The sequence below is a fragment of the Micropterus dolomieu genome, linkage group LG14 (genome assembly GCF_021292245.1).
Source record: "Micropterus dolomieu isolate WLL.071019.BEF.003 ecotype Adirondacks linkage group LG14, ASM2129224v1, whole genome shotgun sequence".
NCBI lineage: Eukaryota > Metazoa > Chordata > Actinopteri > Centrarchiformes > Centrarchidae > Micropterus > Micropterus dolomieu.
Genome location: NC_060163.1, coordinates 26,547,810 through 26,565,210, shown reverse-complemented (window position 1 = coordinate 26,565,210; position 17,401 = coordinate 26,547,810). Strand labels below are relative to the sequence as shown.

General features: G+C 43.4%; 1 protein-coding gene across 1 annotated transcript in view; it reads right to left on the bottom strand.

Moving 5' to 3' along the window:
- Positions 1–21: 21 nt before the first annotated feature.
- stxbp4 (syntaxin binding protein 4) overlaps positions 22–17,401 on the bottom strand; it is a 64,051-nt gene continuing 46,671 nt past the window's right edge. The window contains exons 18-22 of the mRNA XM_046068870.1: positions 10,033–10,212; positions 6,772–6,888; positions 6,180–6,229; positions 3,570–3,706; positions 22–3,402 (exon numbers count right to left, since the gene is read on the bottom strand). Of these exons, the coding sequence (XP_045924826.1) occupies positions 3,389–3,402; positions 3,570–3,706; positions 6,180–6,229; positions 6,772–6,888; positions 10,033–10,212 (498 nt within the window). The 3' untranslated portion in view covers positions 22–3,388. The remainder of the gene's footprint in view (positions 3,403–3,569; positions 3,707–6,179; positions 6,230–6,771; positions 6,889–10,032; positions 10,213–17,401) is intronic.

Here is a 17,401-nt window from a genome sequence, read left to right as displayed (position 1 = left end):
AGAAGAACTCGAGCTGTGTAGTTTGTTTCAGAATATTTACTCAGAAAAAGGTAAAGGACAAACAGCAAATCACTCCAAACATGAAAAAAAACGTCCGATCAGGCTTGAACTGTCCTTTAATCCTTGCTGGTATCAGACCACGATGGCTGTGTTCCAATATGAATGTGGCGGCTCCTTCACCACGTGCCTTCACCCTTCCTGTCCTCGTGTTTGTAGGCGAGGGAGGTTTGCGGGTTTGTTTGATGATGCTTCTAGGCTGTGGTTTGCTGGCTAATCTACTGCACAAACACGAGCATTCAGCCACTCAAACACAAAGCTACACATCGATTAGATTACAGGAAGCTACGGTGAGTTATTGTCTGACTGGATTAAGTGGCTGGCAGCTACAGAAAATAAGTGATACTGTGACATTAAAGGATCATAGTGTTTGATGTTACTTGTTAAATGAAGGTTTTACTGTTACAGAGACAGAGGTTGGATACAATTTAAAGGACTACACCAACGTTTTGGGAGTTATGACCGTTGCTCACTTTCTCTGATCTGATGAGTGTTTTGGCACTATCTCTGAAGCTGTTTACAGCCGGCTTTAAAATGCATTTTGGATTTTAATGGGATAATGTTTAACCACATTAAAGTACAGATGTAAATGTACCCAAGAAGCACTGTGGCCCAATTGTGATCTGATCGGTAAAACCACCTCCGGAGGTGGTCAGGGTGACCACGGTGAAGACAAGTGGAAATGCAAATGTGTTGTCTAAGGCCCTGTCTACAGGTATTTTAAAAACCATGACTTTTTCTGTGCGGTTTCGGCCGTTCGTCCACACAGAAACGCAGTATCAGGGCACTGAAACCAAACATTTTTTAATACGTGAGGATTTTAAGAAACTCCGTGCTCTTGGCAGTGCTTGACAGCATGTTTGGGATTTCATGTACATTTTTTTTTAAACAAATAACTCCGGTTATAAAAATACCCGTGTCCGTGTGGACTAGGCCTAACAGCATACAACAACTACACGAGCCAAAATACGTACGTATATCTAAAGTCTTATAAATAAACAGTCAAATCCTGAAAAATCCTGTACTTTAGTAAAAGTACAGAAATCTTTGCAAAATATTACTTCAACTTAAATTTCTACTTGAGTCAAAGTACATAAGTACCTGCTTTTAAAAACTAGTATCAAATGTAAGAAGTAAAGAAAGGAAGTAAGGAAACAATGCCAGGTGGAAATTCATTTTCTGGCTGAGCTGTTATCTCGAGCGGAAAACATGAGCTGTTTCTCAACACAGAGTTCGCCAAGTTCGGACTTCTTTACTTTAAAGCTCGGACTTGGCAAGTTCGGCTCGGGAGTACAATTTCTGAGGAACGGGAGCACACAGTCAGTCATTCAGCAAATTGGAACAGCCGGACGCGTAAGCCAACAGCCAAGATTTGGAGTTCAAACAACTATATTCCCACATAAAAACTCTTAAAACTGTATTCCATGACCCATGAACAGCAGCATTATAACTTACAGTTGTGATTTTGCATTCTGGGATACTTGACTATGCGAAGTCCACACAAGTCACCACCAACGCAGGATCGGTAAAGCGGGCGGAGCGAGAACACATCCGGGTATTTGACTGTACTTGGCTGGAAGCAGACTTCTGAATTGGAACAGTACTTGCTGCGACTATGGTGTATAATCCATGGAGGAAAACAAATCACGGTGGGAAGCAGAGTTATTTTACAGTCTGTAGTTATAGAGCAAACGAGAGGAGGACGTGACGTGCAGTTGTTTGAGCTGGACCGGGATCGGAACTCGATCCGATCTTAATGTGGACACTGAAGATGCATATTAAAACCAGGTGTAAACGTAATCAGGTAAAAATCAAATCCAGGTACAATGTGGATATGAGACGCATTTTAATGCCGGTGTAAACAGACTGTGATTCTGATGAGTGCTAACACTTTTAGCCACTTCGAGTAGCTCACTCTGCATTAGTCTTGTAAGAACTTAAAGTTTACTGACTTTTTTGGTCACTTGGGGGCAACAGAACAAGCTGAAAACATGGCATATAAAATCATTAAACTCTTAAATGTAAAATAGTTTTTTTGACAAGTTGCCAAAATGTCTTGGCCAAGCAGCAGCCTGAACCCCTGGTAACACCAGAAAGTGGCTGGGAAACTCTGCACACCTTGGAGAAATATGTGGTTCCAGAGGGCTGGTGATGTAGTGACTACTGCAGGTAGATGCTGTCAGTCACAATAGCTTCCTTAGCTAGCTAGTTAGCTCCTTGGCTAGATCGCACGAGAGACGATGGGTTCACACAGATGGATTCATCCTATCGACTCCTGTTTCAAAGCTGTCAAAGGCCACACCATGACAGCGTCCTCCATTTTTGACTCTCCAGCTCTTTTGGCTTTCTCAAAGGTCAGAACTGTGGAGGCTGTTTGCTATATAATAGTATGTTTGTTAACTATTATCCAAGGATGGTTAAAATCAAGGGCAACTGGACTGGACGTTGAAGATACAAGAAGATGTTTCGTCCCTCATCCAAGAGATTCCTTCAGTCCTGACTGACTAGTAGGGAAAGTCAGCTATTTAACCTCTGTGCGGTTGTTTGCCAAGAGCATCGATAAGATACTGCTGATTCATTAGTGCTCCTGGCTGCTGTTAGAGTCACCTGAGTCCAAGTCTGAATGACGATCGTTGGTATCCTCACCTTGTTTGGTTTCCTGGGGAGTGATGAAAGGGTAGCACTGAATTGTCCACTTCTGGCCTCAGGTGAAGATGCCAAGATGCTTCTAGTATCTTCAACTAAGTGAAGCTGCCCTCGATTTTAACCTTCCTTAGATAACTATGAGCTGGATGCCTGAGAACCTTCACAGACATCTTAACTATTAGCAATTTTGGTGCCATTACTCTCATTACATATTTAATAAGGTGACCTATTGGCAAAATTACTAAATGTTCACACAGTCCATCAACTCTACAATGGTCTCCTTCTAGAATATTAACCTGTAGAACCGTATTGCAAGTCTCTTAAAAGATGAACTGGTTATTGTCAAGACAAACTGCAGTTTAAGTCACAACTATCTACTAAAAAATCTACAGCAAATTACTCATTTGAGCTTGTACAAAGACTGCATTTCTTTTCCATGGTATTCAGGTTAAAACTCTGGAGTGAAGCCGCTGCTCAGTGGGTACTGACTGTTCTGAGAATGTGCTGTGATAAATGTGCAGCTTGACAGAAACAAAACATTTCATGCAGAGTTAAGACATGAGTCCATTGCTAGCAGGAGATGAGGAGTTGTCAGGGAGGAGAGTGTTCGGGTTCACGGTTGGCCGTTGAGTTCCTGCCGACGTTTCAGAGCCTTGCTGACTCGGTTCTCCTACAGTCGGCTCCTCTAGAAGGTCAGCACTGAAACGGGGAGGACAGTTACTCACAACAGCAAGTTGGCAGGATCTGTTTGGTTCCAGCTTCATCCGGAGGGAGTCGCATGCAGGGCGGCACAGAAACAGAGAGGAGGAGGAAGACATGCAGACCTGCATGCGTGGAGGCGAGCAGAGGGAGCTGACATCACTTACAGTCGACCTCCAGGATGGCTCTGACAGTCCTAGTGAGCTCCTTCGCCTCCTGAACGAGCGTGGCCGAAGTCCAGGGACTCTTCTTGTAGCGAGAAGGGAGGCCTTGAGGCGACGCGCCGACTTTAACGTCTCCGGAGCTGTAAAAAGACAGAAGGACGAGTCAGCAGTGAGAAACGACGACCACCACAAACAGGAGGTTCCCGGGAGAGTCTAGGGACCCACATGATCACAGGCCTTCGTGGATGCGGCCTAGAGGGGTTCACAATTACTCATTTTTACCAGTCACAAGTTTTTGCCAAATAAACAGTCCCTCCGGGAATTATTAACACAAATTAAACAAATCCCCGTAAATACAGCGCAACTTGCAAAAACAATCAATGCAACTTTTCCACAAATGTGACCCATCATCTCCGTTTCCTGCAAAACGTGTCACATTTACCTACAGCAATAAACAGCAAAGGGCCGTGAAGACCAGTATCCAGATCTTCTTCACCAAAGGGTGGAAACTGTTCTGCAGAACGTGCAGTATCGCGGTCGAACATAAAGGAAATCGTCTACTGACAAACACTTTGCTGCCCCAAAACATACAGAGAGAATGGCAGAAACACATGGAGGACGTCAGACGAGACACTGAGACACAGGCTGCTTTATCCCGGTCAGCTGTAAGGGTTAGGGTCAGGGTCAGGCCCGCCAAGTCCTGGAGGGGGTGTTTAATGATTCAACTACAATTCTAAAGGTAAAAACATCACGTCTACATTTGCAGTTTGCACTTATTTTTACAATTTCATCACAAAAAACACCGCAAAACAGCACAACATTGCAATTTCTTTGAAAAGCTGCCGCATAGTCACAAACAATGCTGTGAGATCCTGGAGGGACTGCTTTAGTTTTTTGTGAGGGACTGTCCTGACTTTCTTGCATCTTTATTTCTGAACACATGAAGCCAAATCTTTGCCTCTTCAAATAACGGCTGGTGTGCGCTGAGTTGATGAAACACAGATTAGCACCTGTTGAGGTGAGCCTCTCCTGCTGGCTCAGTGGTTTGGAGGAGCGAGCAAACGATCTCTGCACCAACAGCTTTTAATAACACTCATGAGGCCGCTTGTTAATGTGGGTTACTGCCTGATGAATTAGCTCACACCTCCAGTTTTTTGAATGATCGAGAGAGCTAATAACACTTTGTAAATCTGCTGAAGTGTCCACGTCACCATGGTTGCAGCTGTTATTCACTCTGACAGCGCTCACTTCACCCCATCAGCCAACACCGAGGTCATCCCAAACACAGACAGCATGAACGCAGCTTTCTGTTTTATTATTTGTTTCTGGAAGCTACCGGTCTCACAGCTCCTAAACATATTACCAACACAGTGAAATGTGCTGCTCCTTGTCTCCTGAGGGATAGTTTCTTTATTACAGCACTGAAGTCAGGAAGACTAATGGCTTTAATGAGAGTGATACTTAGAGGGATCAAAAAAGTCATTAACTGGGAATGAATGAGCAGCACAGAGACATTTATTATAACAAAGTGCATCGCCTCATGCATGCTTCCCTCAATGAACGCCTGGACAGCCAGCCTACATTTCCTCTTACGAGTGGCCTAGAAACAGATGAACAGACGGAATAAAAAGAAAAAACGACGGGGGGTCTTGCGGTTATGAAAGACGAGTCCAGGTGTCCCACTGACCTGGTGTGAAATAAAAAGGAAAGCAGGCAGCAGGTGCTGGGTGACTTCGCAACATGACCGCTTGACCTGGTTTACAGAACCTGACTTACACAACTGGCAGGAAGGCACCAATAACTCGATAGATAAGGAGAGGAGGCCACATCGCAGGCAGACCCTGTTTTTATACGGCGGTAAAGTAAAAATCCTACTTTAAAAATGTAACAGAAGAAGAAGTAAACGATTGTTACTGCTAACGTGTTTTTAGGTACACAAAGACTAAAGCACAGATGGATCTTTGTCAAGAAAAATCCTTGTATCCGCAGGTTTCTCATCAAAACAGAAAGGAATGAAGGAAAGACAGAAAGGGGAAGCATAGACTGAATCAAAGACAGAAGGTAGGAAGAATAAAGGAGGAAACATAGAAAGACAGGAAGTCGGGAAGAAAGCATAGATAGAAAGGAAGGAAGGAAGGAAGCATAGAAACACAGAGAGGAAGCATAAAAAGGGCCTTCCAGAAACCGCTCCCTCCCCATCCCTACCTACTCCCACTCCGTTTGAGAATTCATGCGGAGGGTCCGCCACATTAAGCGCCATCCGAAACCAACGATAGCGGAGTGGTAGTGGGTTTTTAAACCCTCCAATGCCGCGTCAGCACCATTGTTGTCTACGCGGTTTAGGGAGCTGGATTTGGCTCTGAGGGTGACTCCGACCAGAGCTCACTCCGTGTCAGAGTGGAAGTGGCGAGGGACTGGTTTCAGAAAGACCCAAAGACAGAGGAAGTGCGGAAGGAGGCAAAGAAAGAAAGCGGGACCACTGAGAGTGTGTAAACTGGGCTAAAGAGCTCCGCCCTCTGCAGGATCTCTCATTACACGATTCAGACGATCGGTCACACACTTTCACATAAAGCAGCACAAACAAACACAGAATTACAGTCTCTCTCCAACTACCTGTAGCTCTTCGTTGGTCCGTGACTTTCGAGCAGGAACTCTTGAACGTTCTGCAGACACACAAACAAAATATGTTCCACTTCTGTGTTGTTCTTTGTTGCAGCGATGATTATTACATGAACTATAATCCTGCTGGAAGTGAAGTATCTCTTCAGCTGAAGGTCAGACGTTCTTTAAAGTTCACGTCTGCTGTATCTTTATTCTTTTTGTAATGCGGATATGAATCAAGAACACACATTTTAGTTAACGCCATCCTCACTGTGCCGGCAAAAAATATTTGTCTAAGTAAAAATCACAAGTTTGGTTTAATTCAAATCTCATGTTTGGACCCAAACCAGCAACCAGTCAGTCCATCTCTCAGTCACTTCCTGTCTGTGGCTCTCAGCCTCGAGCCCATTGGTTCCTCCTGAAGATGTAAATCTTTACAAACACCTCACATTCGTTTAGTTTTATATTTAAAAAGGCTCAGTAATTTCCTCATTAGCAGTGAGTCTCACGGATGGGTTTTAATAGTTTCTGTGGCTCAGAGGACGAGGAGACATCGGGCTGGGAGACACTCAGGACTCCTTAAAACTCTGGTTTGACTCTTTACCTCCACAAAACTCAGCAGTTTTCCCGTTGACATCTCAAAGCCCCTTTTGGCCACTTCGCTCTTCCGTAGTTGACACTCCAGGACGGCCACTCTCTTCTTCAGCTCCTCCGTCTCCTCCTGGGATGAAGACAGAACAACAAGGGACACATTTTGTTCAGTCAGAGCACAGTGTTTCTTCCCTCTCTGGTTAAAGTTGTCCTTTGTGTTTTACAGTTACATTAGCGTGGACAGGAAACCAAAAACAGCTAAAAAGAAGGCACTACAGGCTGATTTCTGCTCCTGTCCTGTCCAGCTCCTGACAACAGAATCAGAAAATGTTTATTCATGTTAGAACTGAATATTTGTAGAGAAAAACAGACGTTTGATTTCTGTCTCACTCGTTGACTTTTTTTCCTGTCTCGCCCAGTCTTGTGATGACTTTTGAAAGACTCCCATCCCACAGCAATCCTGTGATTGGTCAAAAAATATCAGCCCCTAAAAACACACCTGTGCTCCCAACATTTTAATCTAACAATACAATTTAAGAATTGACTGATAAATACAACTGAACGACCAAACATTCCTCGTGACAGGGAAAAAAGGACAAACAAGATGTAACATATTTCTACTTCTCTGTAATTTTAGATTGCCCTGCCTTTATAGACGTGTGGCTCTGCAGGAACTTAAAGAGTAAACGTAACATGCATTGAGGCGTGTTTGCTGTGGCTCAGGATGCAGGAGGTGGAGTCTAAGGTTGGTGGTTTGATCCTTGGTCAGGCCAGCACCGTGCACTGTAGCTCGCCATACATGCAGTCCATCTTCCACCTCAGGGACGAGCTCCTAGAATTACCTGCGAGCTCAGGATTAAACCCAAGTTCCAGGTATTTGGATAAATGGAGCAGGACAGCCACAACTTTAAAAAAGAAGAAGTGAGGTTTACGTTAGGCGACAGATTCTTTGTCTCGTTGCTGTAAAGTAAATATTTCAGTAAACTGAAAACTGGAAGACTGGATACTGGAGTAGTTGGCTATTTATGTTCCAGGCTGACTGAGATGATTTTGACCTTGGTAAGATGTTAAGTTTAATATGAAATGTTTTGAATGAAATTGATTAAAGCAGTTTGACATTTCAGGAAATACGCTTCTCTGAACTAGGGGTGGGAGAAATAATCGATTCTCAGATGCATCACGATGCGGACGTGGAAGATTATGAATCGATTAACAAATGTCTAAAAATCGATTATTAAAAGTTAATTGATAACATAATGTTGATAATGTTGATAGAACGCAAAAGGAGATTCGTAGAAGTGTCGAGCTAACATCTGCCCTGTACAAGGGCTCTCTGTACCCCACACCAGACTCCAGAGCCTTCAGCGTTGCAGCCCCCATCCTCTGGATCTTATCCCCACAGAGTCTGGACACTTTCAAAGATCTACTAAAAACCCAGCTCTTTACCAAGGCTTAAAATCCTGAATGACTTTATATTGTTCTGTTACTGTAACTATGTGTAAACTGGTATACAGCTCTGTCCTGTACACATACATGTAGACTATATCCTGATAATTAACTTTATATGACCGTTTTCAGAGGAGTCTGGTTGTTAATGAAATGACGGACCATGATGAGGTTAATGAAGTAAATTAAGGATGTAAACTAGTCCTTTTAAGCTAATAAGGAGATGTTTCTTTTGGATTTTAATGTGCAAATTAAAAGCTTAGTAATTATCCAGGGATCCTGTATAGAAAAAGTTATGCGTCAAGATGCATCAATAATCATTTTAATTTTCGAATCGCAGCCCTCTGAATTGTAATCGAATCGAATCGTGAGGTGCCCAGAGATTCCCACCCCTACGGTTTCTTTAAAGGAGACATAACGATTGTTTCCAGTCTTTATGCTAAGCTAAGCTAACCAGCTTCTGGCTGAAGCTTCATGTTTACTGTCCACACAGGAGTGGCATCAATCTGACTCTCAGCATTTGAAAAGGGACTATTTCATTGATCAGTTTAATCATTCATCTGAAAATGTTGGTTTCAGAGTCTCAGATTTATTTATAATGTTTTTATTTACCCTTTATTTCAACAGGAAAGTCCCATTAACAACACAAGCTCTTTTACTTTGGGCTCTTTTTGTTTCTAGACTAAACAATTGATTCAGAAAATAATTGGCAGCTTAACTGATGATGAAAATAATGTGAGTAAAGTAACGAGCAGCCTCAGCCGTCACGTACTGGAAACGCTGAGGAGCAGAAATAAAATATTTGCTGGAGGAAATTACTTCTGTTAAATGATGTCTTGTGAGTGTGGACACAATAGATTGACTCTCAGAGGATTTCTCCGTGAGTCAGCATTTCAACGTGTGATAATATTCTCAACGCAGCAGAGAGGGGCTTCTTCCTCTCTGCTGATGTGTTAAAGCTGACACCGTGCAGCGTCGGCTCAGCTCGTCCGCTCGCCGTCAGTAGCCCGCCGGTGCCGAGCTGCAGGCTGCTGTCAGACTTTTGTAAAAATAACCTGACCCAGATTCACGGCTGATGATGGAGGAAGAAACCAAAACCTGGAGGGGAAGGATGAGGGTGCAGGGGCAACACAGCCAGTGAGGGATTCTGGGAAATCATCAGGGAGATCACTGGGAAGGACACTGCAGAAACCTCATCCTGCAAACAAACCAAATATCTGTTAGCATCAGACCAAACACAGAGCGTTGGCGTAGTGAGGGTCTGTTGCAGAAGCTCAGTCAAAACATGCAGGGCCATCTGACAGAAAGATGTCAGACATGTTTTCATCCATCCATTGGATGAAAACAAACTCAAATGCCATCTTAGATGAGAAGCATCAGTGGAGTGCCCGAATGAATCAGTTACTGGTCTGTTGACTATATTTAGATAAAGGCAGTTCCATCCATCCATCGTCAACCGCTTATCCTGCGTACAGGGTCGCGGGGGGCTGGAACCAATCCCAGCTGGCATCGGGTGAAAGGCGGGGTACATCCTGGACAGGTCGCCAGTCCATCGCAGGGCCACACATCACACTCACACCTCCGGACAATTTAGGGTCACCAATCAACCTGGGCCGCATGTCTTTGGACGGTGGGAGGAAGCCCGAGCACCCGGAGAGAACCCACGCAGACACGGGGAGAACATGCAAACTCCACACAGAAAGTATAAACAGAGCTTATTTTTCTGCTGAAAACATCCTGCAAATTGTCAAACTTAAGCTACTTCTGCAGAAATGTAGGTCTGATGATCTCTGACGAACTGAAGACACCAGCCAGTCATGTTGGTCACCTTATTGGTCGTCACTGGCTGCTCCGCTCTCTGAGTCTTCAGCTCAGCGATCTCGGCCTCCAGCAGGTGGATCACCTCCTCGTAGTCCATCTCCATGCCCCTCGCCTGCTTCTGAGCCGCCTCGGCCAGCTGGATCCGAGCCCTTAAAGCCCGACTCTCCTCTGCTCCGACTTTTACTTCCTACCAAAGAGTAAAGAGGAAGGGGAGAGGATGAAGGAGGGAAGTGAGGGAGAAAAGAGGAGCGTTTCTTCATCACAGCTCAACAAGTGAACAGATTACTCAGCAGAGGATCAGCCTGCGTGGTGCGTTCAGAACCCGCTCAAAGCTTCTTAACCTCGTAAATCTTTGAAGGTGCTGAAGTCGTGATTTTGACTTCTCTGTGTCAGGGTGAATAAGTGTGATGAAGCTCTTTGCTTTCACTGGATCAGCAGGCTGGACAGTCAGGACCCAGCAGGACTCGCCCGGACCTGCCACCGCTCAGCATGTTTCTATCCTTGATAAGGTCGCCAACGTTCGAAAAGCAGCACCACTAAACTAAAACAGGGACGACCGATGTTTTTAATTCCTGCTGATCCTACTGAGAATTCACTAAATTATGGAACATATTTTAAAAGATAAAAGTGTTAACGTAGTGGTTTTTTTATTCTCACTAGGTTTATTTCTTTCCTAAAATGTATTTTAAGTCTAGTTGGGTGTTATCCATGCATGCAGGGACACAAAGGAGCACTAATACAAGGAATGTACACTTAATAATTAAATACCTGCATACCCTTTATCACAAACACAGACAAAATGTGCCAGCAGCTGTCCCAAGTCTACACAATATACAAAAGTCAAGTGTTTTTGCACATGTAGGGCTCCCTGGTCAAGATAGCAATAATAACTATGCAACGTCCTGTTACTAATTTCAAAATAAAACTAGTAGTTAATGTTGTGAGACATTGCAATTTGGTTAGATTTTCGCACCAAAACTACTAGGTTTGGTTTAAGATCATGGTTTGGCTTAAAGAGGTGGTATTCTGCTTTTTGCCTTTTTCCCTCTTCTTTATTGAGTTATATCTCTTTTTTGTGCTGTAACAGGTTTGCAAAGTGAAAAAGCCCAAAGTCCAGCCCAAAGGGAGTTCTCATCTCCTACAGAAAACTCTGCTCTGAACAGCCGCTTCCCTTTGATGAAAGCTAAACGCGCATCATATAACGCTCGCCGAGCGGCGACTCCGACACGCCCTCAGAAACGGCGAGCTGCAGCACACAGCTCTCCTCTCCCTTCCAAACACTAGCTACCCTCCAGGCAGTCAGTGGACATAAAGTTGTTCCTGTGATGTAGAGACAGAGCTCAGTTAAAACTTTATGGATACAGATTAATAACTCGCCGCTCTGAAACTCGAGCCGGTCGGCAACACGTACGGCTGAACCCGAGCCGTTTACCGGCTTCTTGCTGACCCGCCCTTCTCTGCTTCTGATTGGCTAGTAGTCCTTAACTAGGAACTGAGCATGTGCAACTCCCAACAAAGATCATTTAGAGACAAGATGTATCACTCCATAGCTAAAACGAAGCCTTCAACACAGGCTGAAAAGAGGAGCTGCAGCAATGTGCAGTAGGACAAAAAAATAACCATGTAAACCTGCTCTGGTACAAACTCTAAATAAGATGAGGAACCTGAACATGAGCAGAATACCAGCTCTTTATAATAACAACATTTTTACTTGGCTTTTCTCACATAAGTTAAGTAATGTTACTTCCGTAACTTACGCAACCTAAGTAACTTCAATAAAAAAAAGCCAATGTTGACTTGTTTCACATGGGAAACGAAAGTTTCTGGCACCAACCATCCACACCATCCACCTCCTTACTCCTGACCTTTCTGTTCAATATTCTACACCAACCTTTAGCGTTCAAAAATGACGCTGCGGGGCTTTAGCCAGTGCGTTGACGACTTGAGAGTGAGATTCAGTTGGAAGTAATGCTAGCAAGCAGCTCTGTGAGGCTGGACACAGCAGTGCTTTGAGCTAAAGGCTAACGTCAGCATGCTGATGTTCAGCACGTATAATGTTCACCAACTTAGTTTAGCATGCTAACATTAGGTAATTAACAATAAACACGGCGTACAGCTGAGGCTGATGGGAATGTCATTTGCTCGGCAGGTATTTGGTCATAAACCAAAGTGTTTGACACATTAATAATTGTTGAAATCAACCAAACTGGCCGTAATCAAAAAGATCTATGCATCCAGTGTGGCTAAAACACACTATGCCCCCCCCCCCAGTCTGTCAGAGCACTGAGCCGTGCACTAACTGCAGGGGCTGTCTATTTTTTTTATCACTTGAATGCATTATTTCAGTCAGGGTCCTCACAAGTGCAGAAAATGCTTGTGTGTGTGTAACAGAGCGTGAGGGACCCGGCCAAAGAGGTCAGACCTGAGAGACGACCTCTTACATAACACCCCCGGGATCACTGGGCGCTCTAAACCTTCATCCTGATGCAGACCTGACCTGAACAGCTGGCTGGGGATCCTGCAGCCTCCAGGGGGCCCGGCACAAACTCACAACGTCAGCGCTCTCTTTCTGAGTCCAAGGTGACGTCTTCAGATCACTTGTTTTAGTCCGATCAATAGTTAAAACCCCCAAAATACAGATTACACTGATGCAAAACAGAGCAACTAGTCCTCACATTACAGAAGCCAGAGGCACAGAATGTTTTTCTGCTCCATGAATGACTCGTGGTAAACGATTAATCGATTATAAGAATTAATTTCCTGTTAATAATTAATCATTTTATTTGTTTAGTGGTTTATCAACACGGACAGTTCCAGGGTTGTAATGTTATTTGGGATGTCATCTGGTCTAATTCCCACTCAAAGCTTTTTGATTCTACCTGAGCGGCCCGTTTGAAAGATCCCTTTATCGCTGCGACAACAGTCTTTTTTTTTTTTTGTGCCTCTGTAATTTTATTTCAGTACCACTTGACATTTTGAACTCCAAAGAGTAGGCACTATTTAACATCTGTAATCCACAGAACAAGCTATTCTTCATTTGAACTGTTGCCATCTGGGCGATGATACTGCCTCCCTCTATTTACTAAACATCAATCAAAATTTTCATTTGTGCCTCAAGCAATTCAGTTTTTAAACAGGTAAGACATATATAGCCAAATAGGCAGGATGCCCAATCTAATCCGTAGCAAGGTGCGGGGTGTCTGTATCTGTAGCTGTCTGTTGGTTATCACAATGCAATGCCTACGTGATTGTGTTGCAAACTAATTTTCCTACGGGAACCAGCAGGTAGTCATAATGTTATAGCTGAATGGTGTATATTAAAATGATAATATCTATTATTTTGTCCAACCTGTTCTCATCGCAACTTGTCACATATGGATGTTTGGTCAAGACCCCTTGGCATCCCTTTTAAACGCCCTGGGTAACCTTTAGCGTGTTTTTGTATGTGTAGGGCTCTGCAATCAAGTTAGCAAGAACATATAGACTTTCAAAATAAAACTATTGGTTATGTTGTAAAATGTCGCAGGTTTGTTTGGTTTAGGCACCAAAACTGCTTGTTTATGTTCAAGTAAAGATGGAAGTTTTGGGTTAAAATAGCTACGTCACTTAACTAAAAAGAATCAACGTTGACTTTTTGTTTTACAAAGGAAACGAACACTGTTCTCCTGGATGAAAATCCGGTTTCTGATCCACCCTTCCATCCACCTCCTTACTCTTTTCTGTTTAACAATGATGTTAAAGGGCTTCACAGCAGGCCACAAGCTGACGGTGAAGATCTTGACCAAGTGTCCATGTGTGACGTCTTGTGAGTGAAAACCGGTTGTTATTTTTTATTCTCTGGGTGTTTGAATTACTATAAACTCCAGTTAACTGTGTACAAGGTGGTGTTGGGTACCAGCAGTTTATCTCCAGTCAGTCTGTGAGGCCTTCAGAGTGGAAGTTACATAATTCTCAGGGCGGTGAAACCGACACCCACAACAATACGATACTGCAACCCCACTTGACTGGGAAACAACCACTCCCAGTACTGTTGGCACACTGGCAACCAGTAACTCTAACCTCTCAGCCCTGAAATAAACACTGCCCACAGACGGTAAAGTGATCCTCAGAGGTAATAAAGGATAACGAGGCTGGACAAAAGGAATGAGTTATGAACACAGGAGGCACCGCTGAAGGAGAACGACTCGGCACAGAGATGGAAACACTGCTGTGAAAGTATTAATACCATTATTTAACAATTTACTGTGCAAGTACAACTGCTGTCCACATACTTTTGTATATTCGTTTCACTCTGACCTGGTTCAGGCCTCTTAATTCAAATATGTGGAACTTTAATATAGTTTAAAACTCCAAAAACTATTAAGCGTGCTCAATTTGAGGTTCAAATTTCGTTCTTGATGTTGGAAGCAGCAGCTGACAAAACAATCTCAGCACCAGACCCATTCGGTAGCTGTTCTAGAGCTTTCCATAATATCCCATCCTCAGCAGATGGAGTCATGAAACTGTAGATTATTGAGACATTTTCTCCTTTTTGACAAGATCTTTACATGTTGTAGATGTTTTAAAAGTTTTCTTATTGTTAGTAGATAACAAATGATTAATTGTTTTATTTAGAAACATTTCTTTTAATAGTGACACATCCCTTTATCTTGTTATAGCACTAAATCTTATAGTTCTGGTATAAAAACCAACTTTTCTCATTATAACATGATTTGTCCAAGTGTAACAACACGCTGCACACAACTCTATTAAAAAAATGGATTAATTAAATAATATTTGTACTTTTAACACACACACACAGTCTTTTTCTTGGAACAGTAATCTGCCGTTTTTTTGAATTGCATGCTGCCTTTGTGGGAAAAATGAAAGTAACAGATGGACTGTTCTCACTCCCTCTGTTTATGTGTGTGTTTTTCAGAAATGTCCTGTTAGCTCTCACTACATATGACAGCACCACAGGAGAGGCGAGGCCGCCAAAATCACTCCTGTCTGTTTCCCTTTGTGCTTCATACGTGTGAGTGTGTGTTGCATGTTTTTATATCCCTGTGGGGACTTGAACTGAATACACACTAACTGATGGGGAAATTTGAGCTCGGGCAGAGATGCTGTTTGAGGGCCAAGACTTGGTTTTAATGTTTAGGTTAGGATCAGTTTAGGGTTTATAAAGTTAGGCGTGTCGTTGTGATGGTTAAGGTTAGGATAAGGGGATAGGGAATACATTATGTCATTCAGATGTCCCCATGGGGAAACAGGAACTACTCAAGTTGTGGGAAATCTGTTTATGCAGTCACATCGTGGCGGTGTATGCGATTACATTGTAGGATGAATTCTTGGGAATAAGTACCTATCCCCAGTGAAAAAGCTCAAGTATATTGGGGTCTTGTTCGCGAGTGAGAGGATAATGGAGCAGGAGATTGGCTGGAGAATCAAAAAAAAAAAGAAGCAGCTGCGGTATTGCATTCGCTCCATCGCACCGTTGTGACGCTAAGAGAGCCGAGCTGGAAGGCAAAGATCTCGATCTACGGGTCAATCTACCATGTTCCTACCCTCACCTGTGGTCGTGATCGAAAGAAGTAGATCGCGGGTACAAGGGCCAAAATAGGTTTTCTATAGAGGGTGTCTGGCTTCTCCCTTAGAGATGGGGTGAGAAGCTCAGTCCTCCGTGAGGAAGTCCGAGTTCAGCTGCTGCTCCTTTGCATCGAAAGGAGAAAGTTGTTATTTGGCTTAGAAATTTAGTAAAGTAAAATAAAAAATTACAACTACTTGAAATACTCGAGTAAAGTACTAATCCAGAGAAAAACTACTTAAGTAACAAAGTATTTGTACACCTCTGGATACTGAAGGTGTTCAAAGCTGATTATCCCGTAATAATTGATTGAACTTATAGGGTTATTAAGTGGTTAAAAAAAAGTGCATTTAGTGTTAAGCTACTCTTGAATGTACTTAAAAAGAAAATGACTGATCTGCAGCTCTGCACTTCACTCTCGAACTCTGAGCCGTCCTCGTCTCCACACCGCTCTCATTTCTGCTGAAATGTCTGTTTTCAAATGTAAACTTTGGAGTGGAGTTTTATATTATATATCATTATATATTATATCGTCCACCGTTAGTAGGAAGTGGTCCAGTACACAAATGTTTTGTAAGAAAATATGTATGTGTATTTTATAAAGTCCCTGTCCAGAGCTGACGTAACAAAGTGCTCCACAGAAGAGCAAACTGGAAAGATGGAAAAAGAGACGTGCGGACATCAAGCTGAAACTATAAAAAGAACAAGACTAAAAAAAGACACTAAAACTAAACAAAAGCAAGTCTAAGAGTCTTGAGCTGCTTGTTGAATGTGTCCACAGATCTTAAAGTCACAGTCTCCCTTTGTCTTGAGCCTGGAGCGAGGACCTCAGGGCTCTGCACCTGATCACAAGAATCTCAAAATGGATCCTGAATTTGCGTCATTTGGGTCAAATGATGTGTGAATGACACAGTCAGCGCTGAAGTTTAGACTGTATAGACGGTTTTAAGCACATCTGGTGGAGTGTGGACATGTATGCGTGTGTGCCCAGGCTAATGGATCCCAGCAAGAGCCGTCTTCGCTCCAGCTGTGGCCTCGGGGGTTCCGGGGCGCCATGAAGCCTGACCTCCAGGTTCTAATAAGAGAGCGTGTCAACCGCCTGTCCTCTGCAGCCAACCCTTCAGTTCTGCAGAAAAGGCAGCATAACGGAAGAAAGATCCCTCACTGTGCACAAGCTGTACAGCCTGGCAGAACAAAGAGCGGCGTCTGGTCCTGTTTCCACCCCGAACCTGACAGTCTGAGGTTTTTCTGCTCCTGAGCTCACTGAGAAATGACGTTCACATTTCCATTTATGGCAGTTTCTTGCTTTGTTTGGTTGTTATGTAACACTAATGTAATGTCTCCATCGCTAAGCTGCTGATTTCACTGAAAGCCATGACAGCGCCGGTGAAATGCCACCCTCAGAGGAAAGGATATTAAATGCACTTTAGGTTATTCAGGAGTTCTTCTCAGGTCTACCTTCATTTTGCAGAAGTTTTGACAGGTGCTTTAAAATCAAAAACTCAGACTGTTAAAGTACAGAGAAAACCGGCACGCTGTCCATCACCTGTTCTCGGTCCATTTATACACAATATCAGTACCAGTGATCGACAGCAATTCCACAGAACTTATAATCATGAATTCATGTAACTTAAAGCTGCTACAACTGATTTTCAGCGGAACCAGCTTTTCATCTCCACCTCCATCAGCTACAGAGCAACACGATGCATCATGGGGAGTTGTATTTGTGTCACCTGATGAAGCTGAGTCCAGTGTTCGCTCTCTGTTAGCTCTGTGTTTGGTCTCCACCAGCTCCGGAGGGAAACATCTG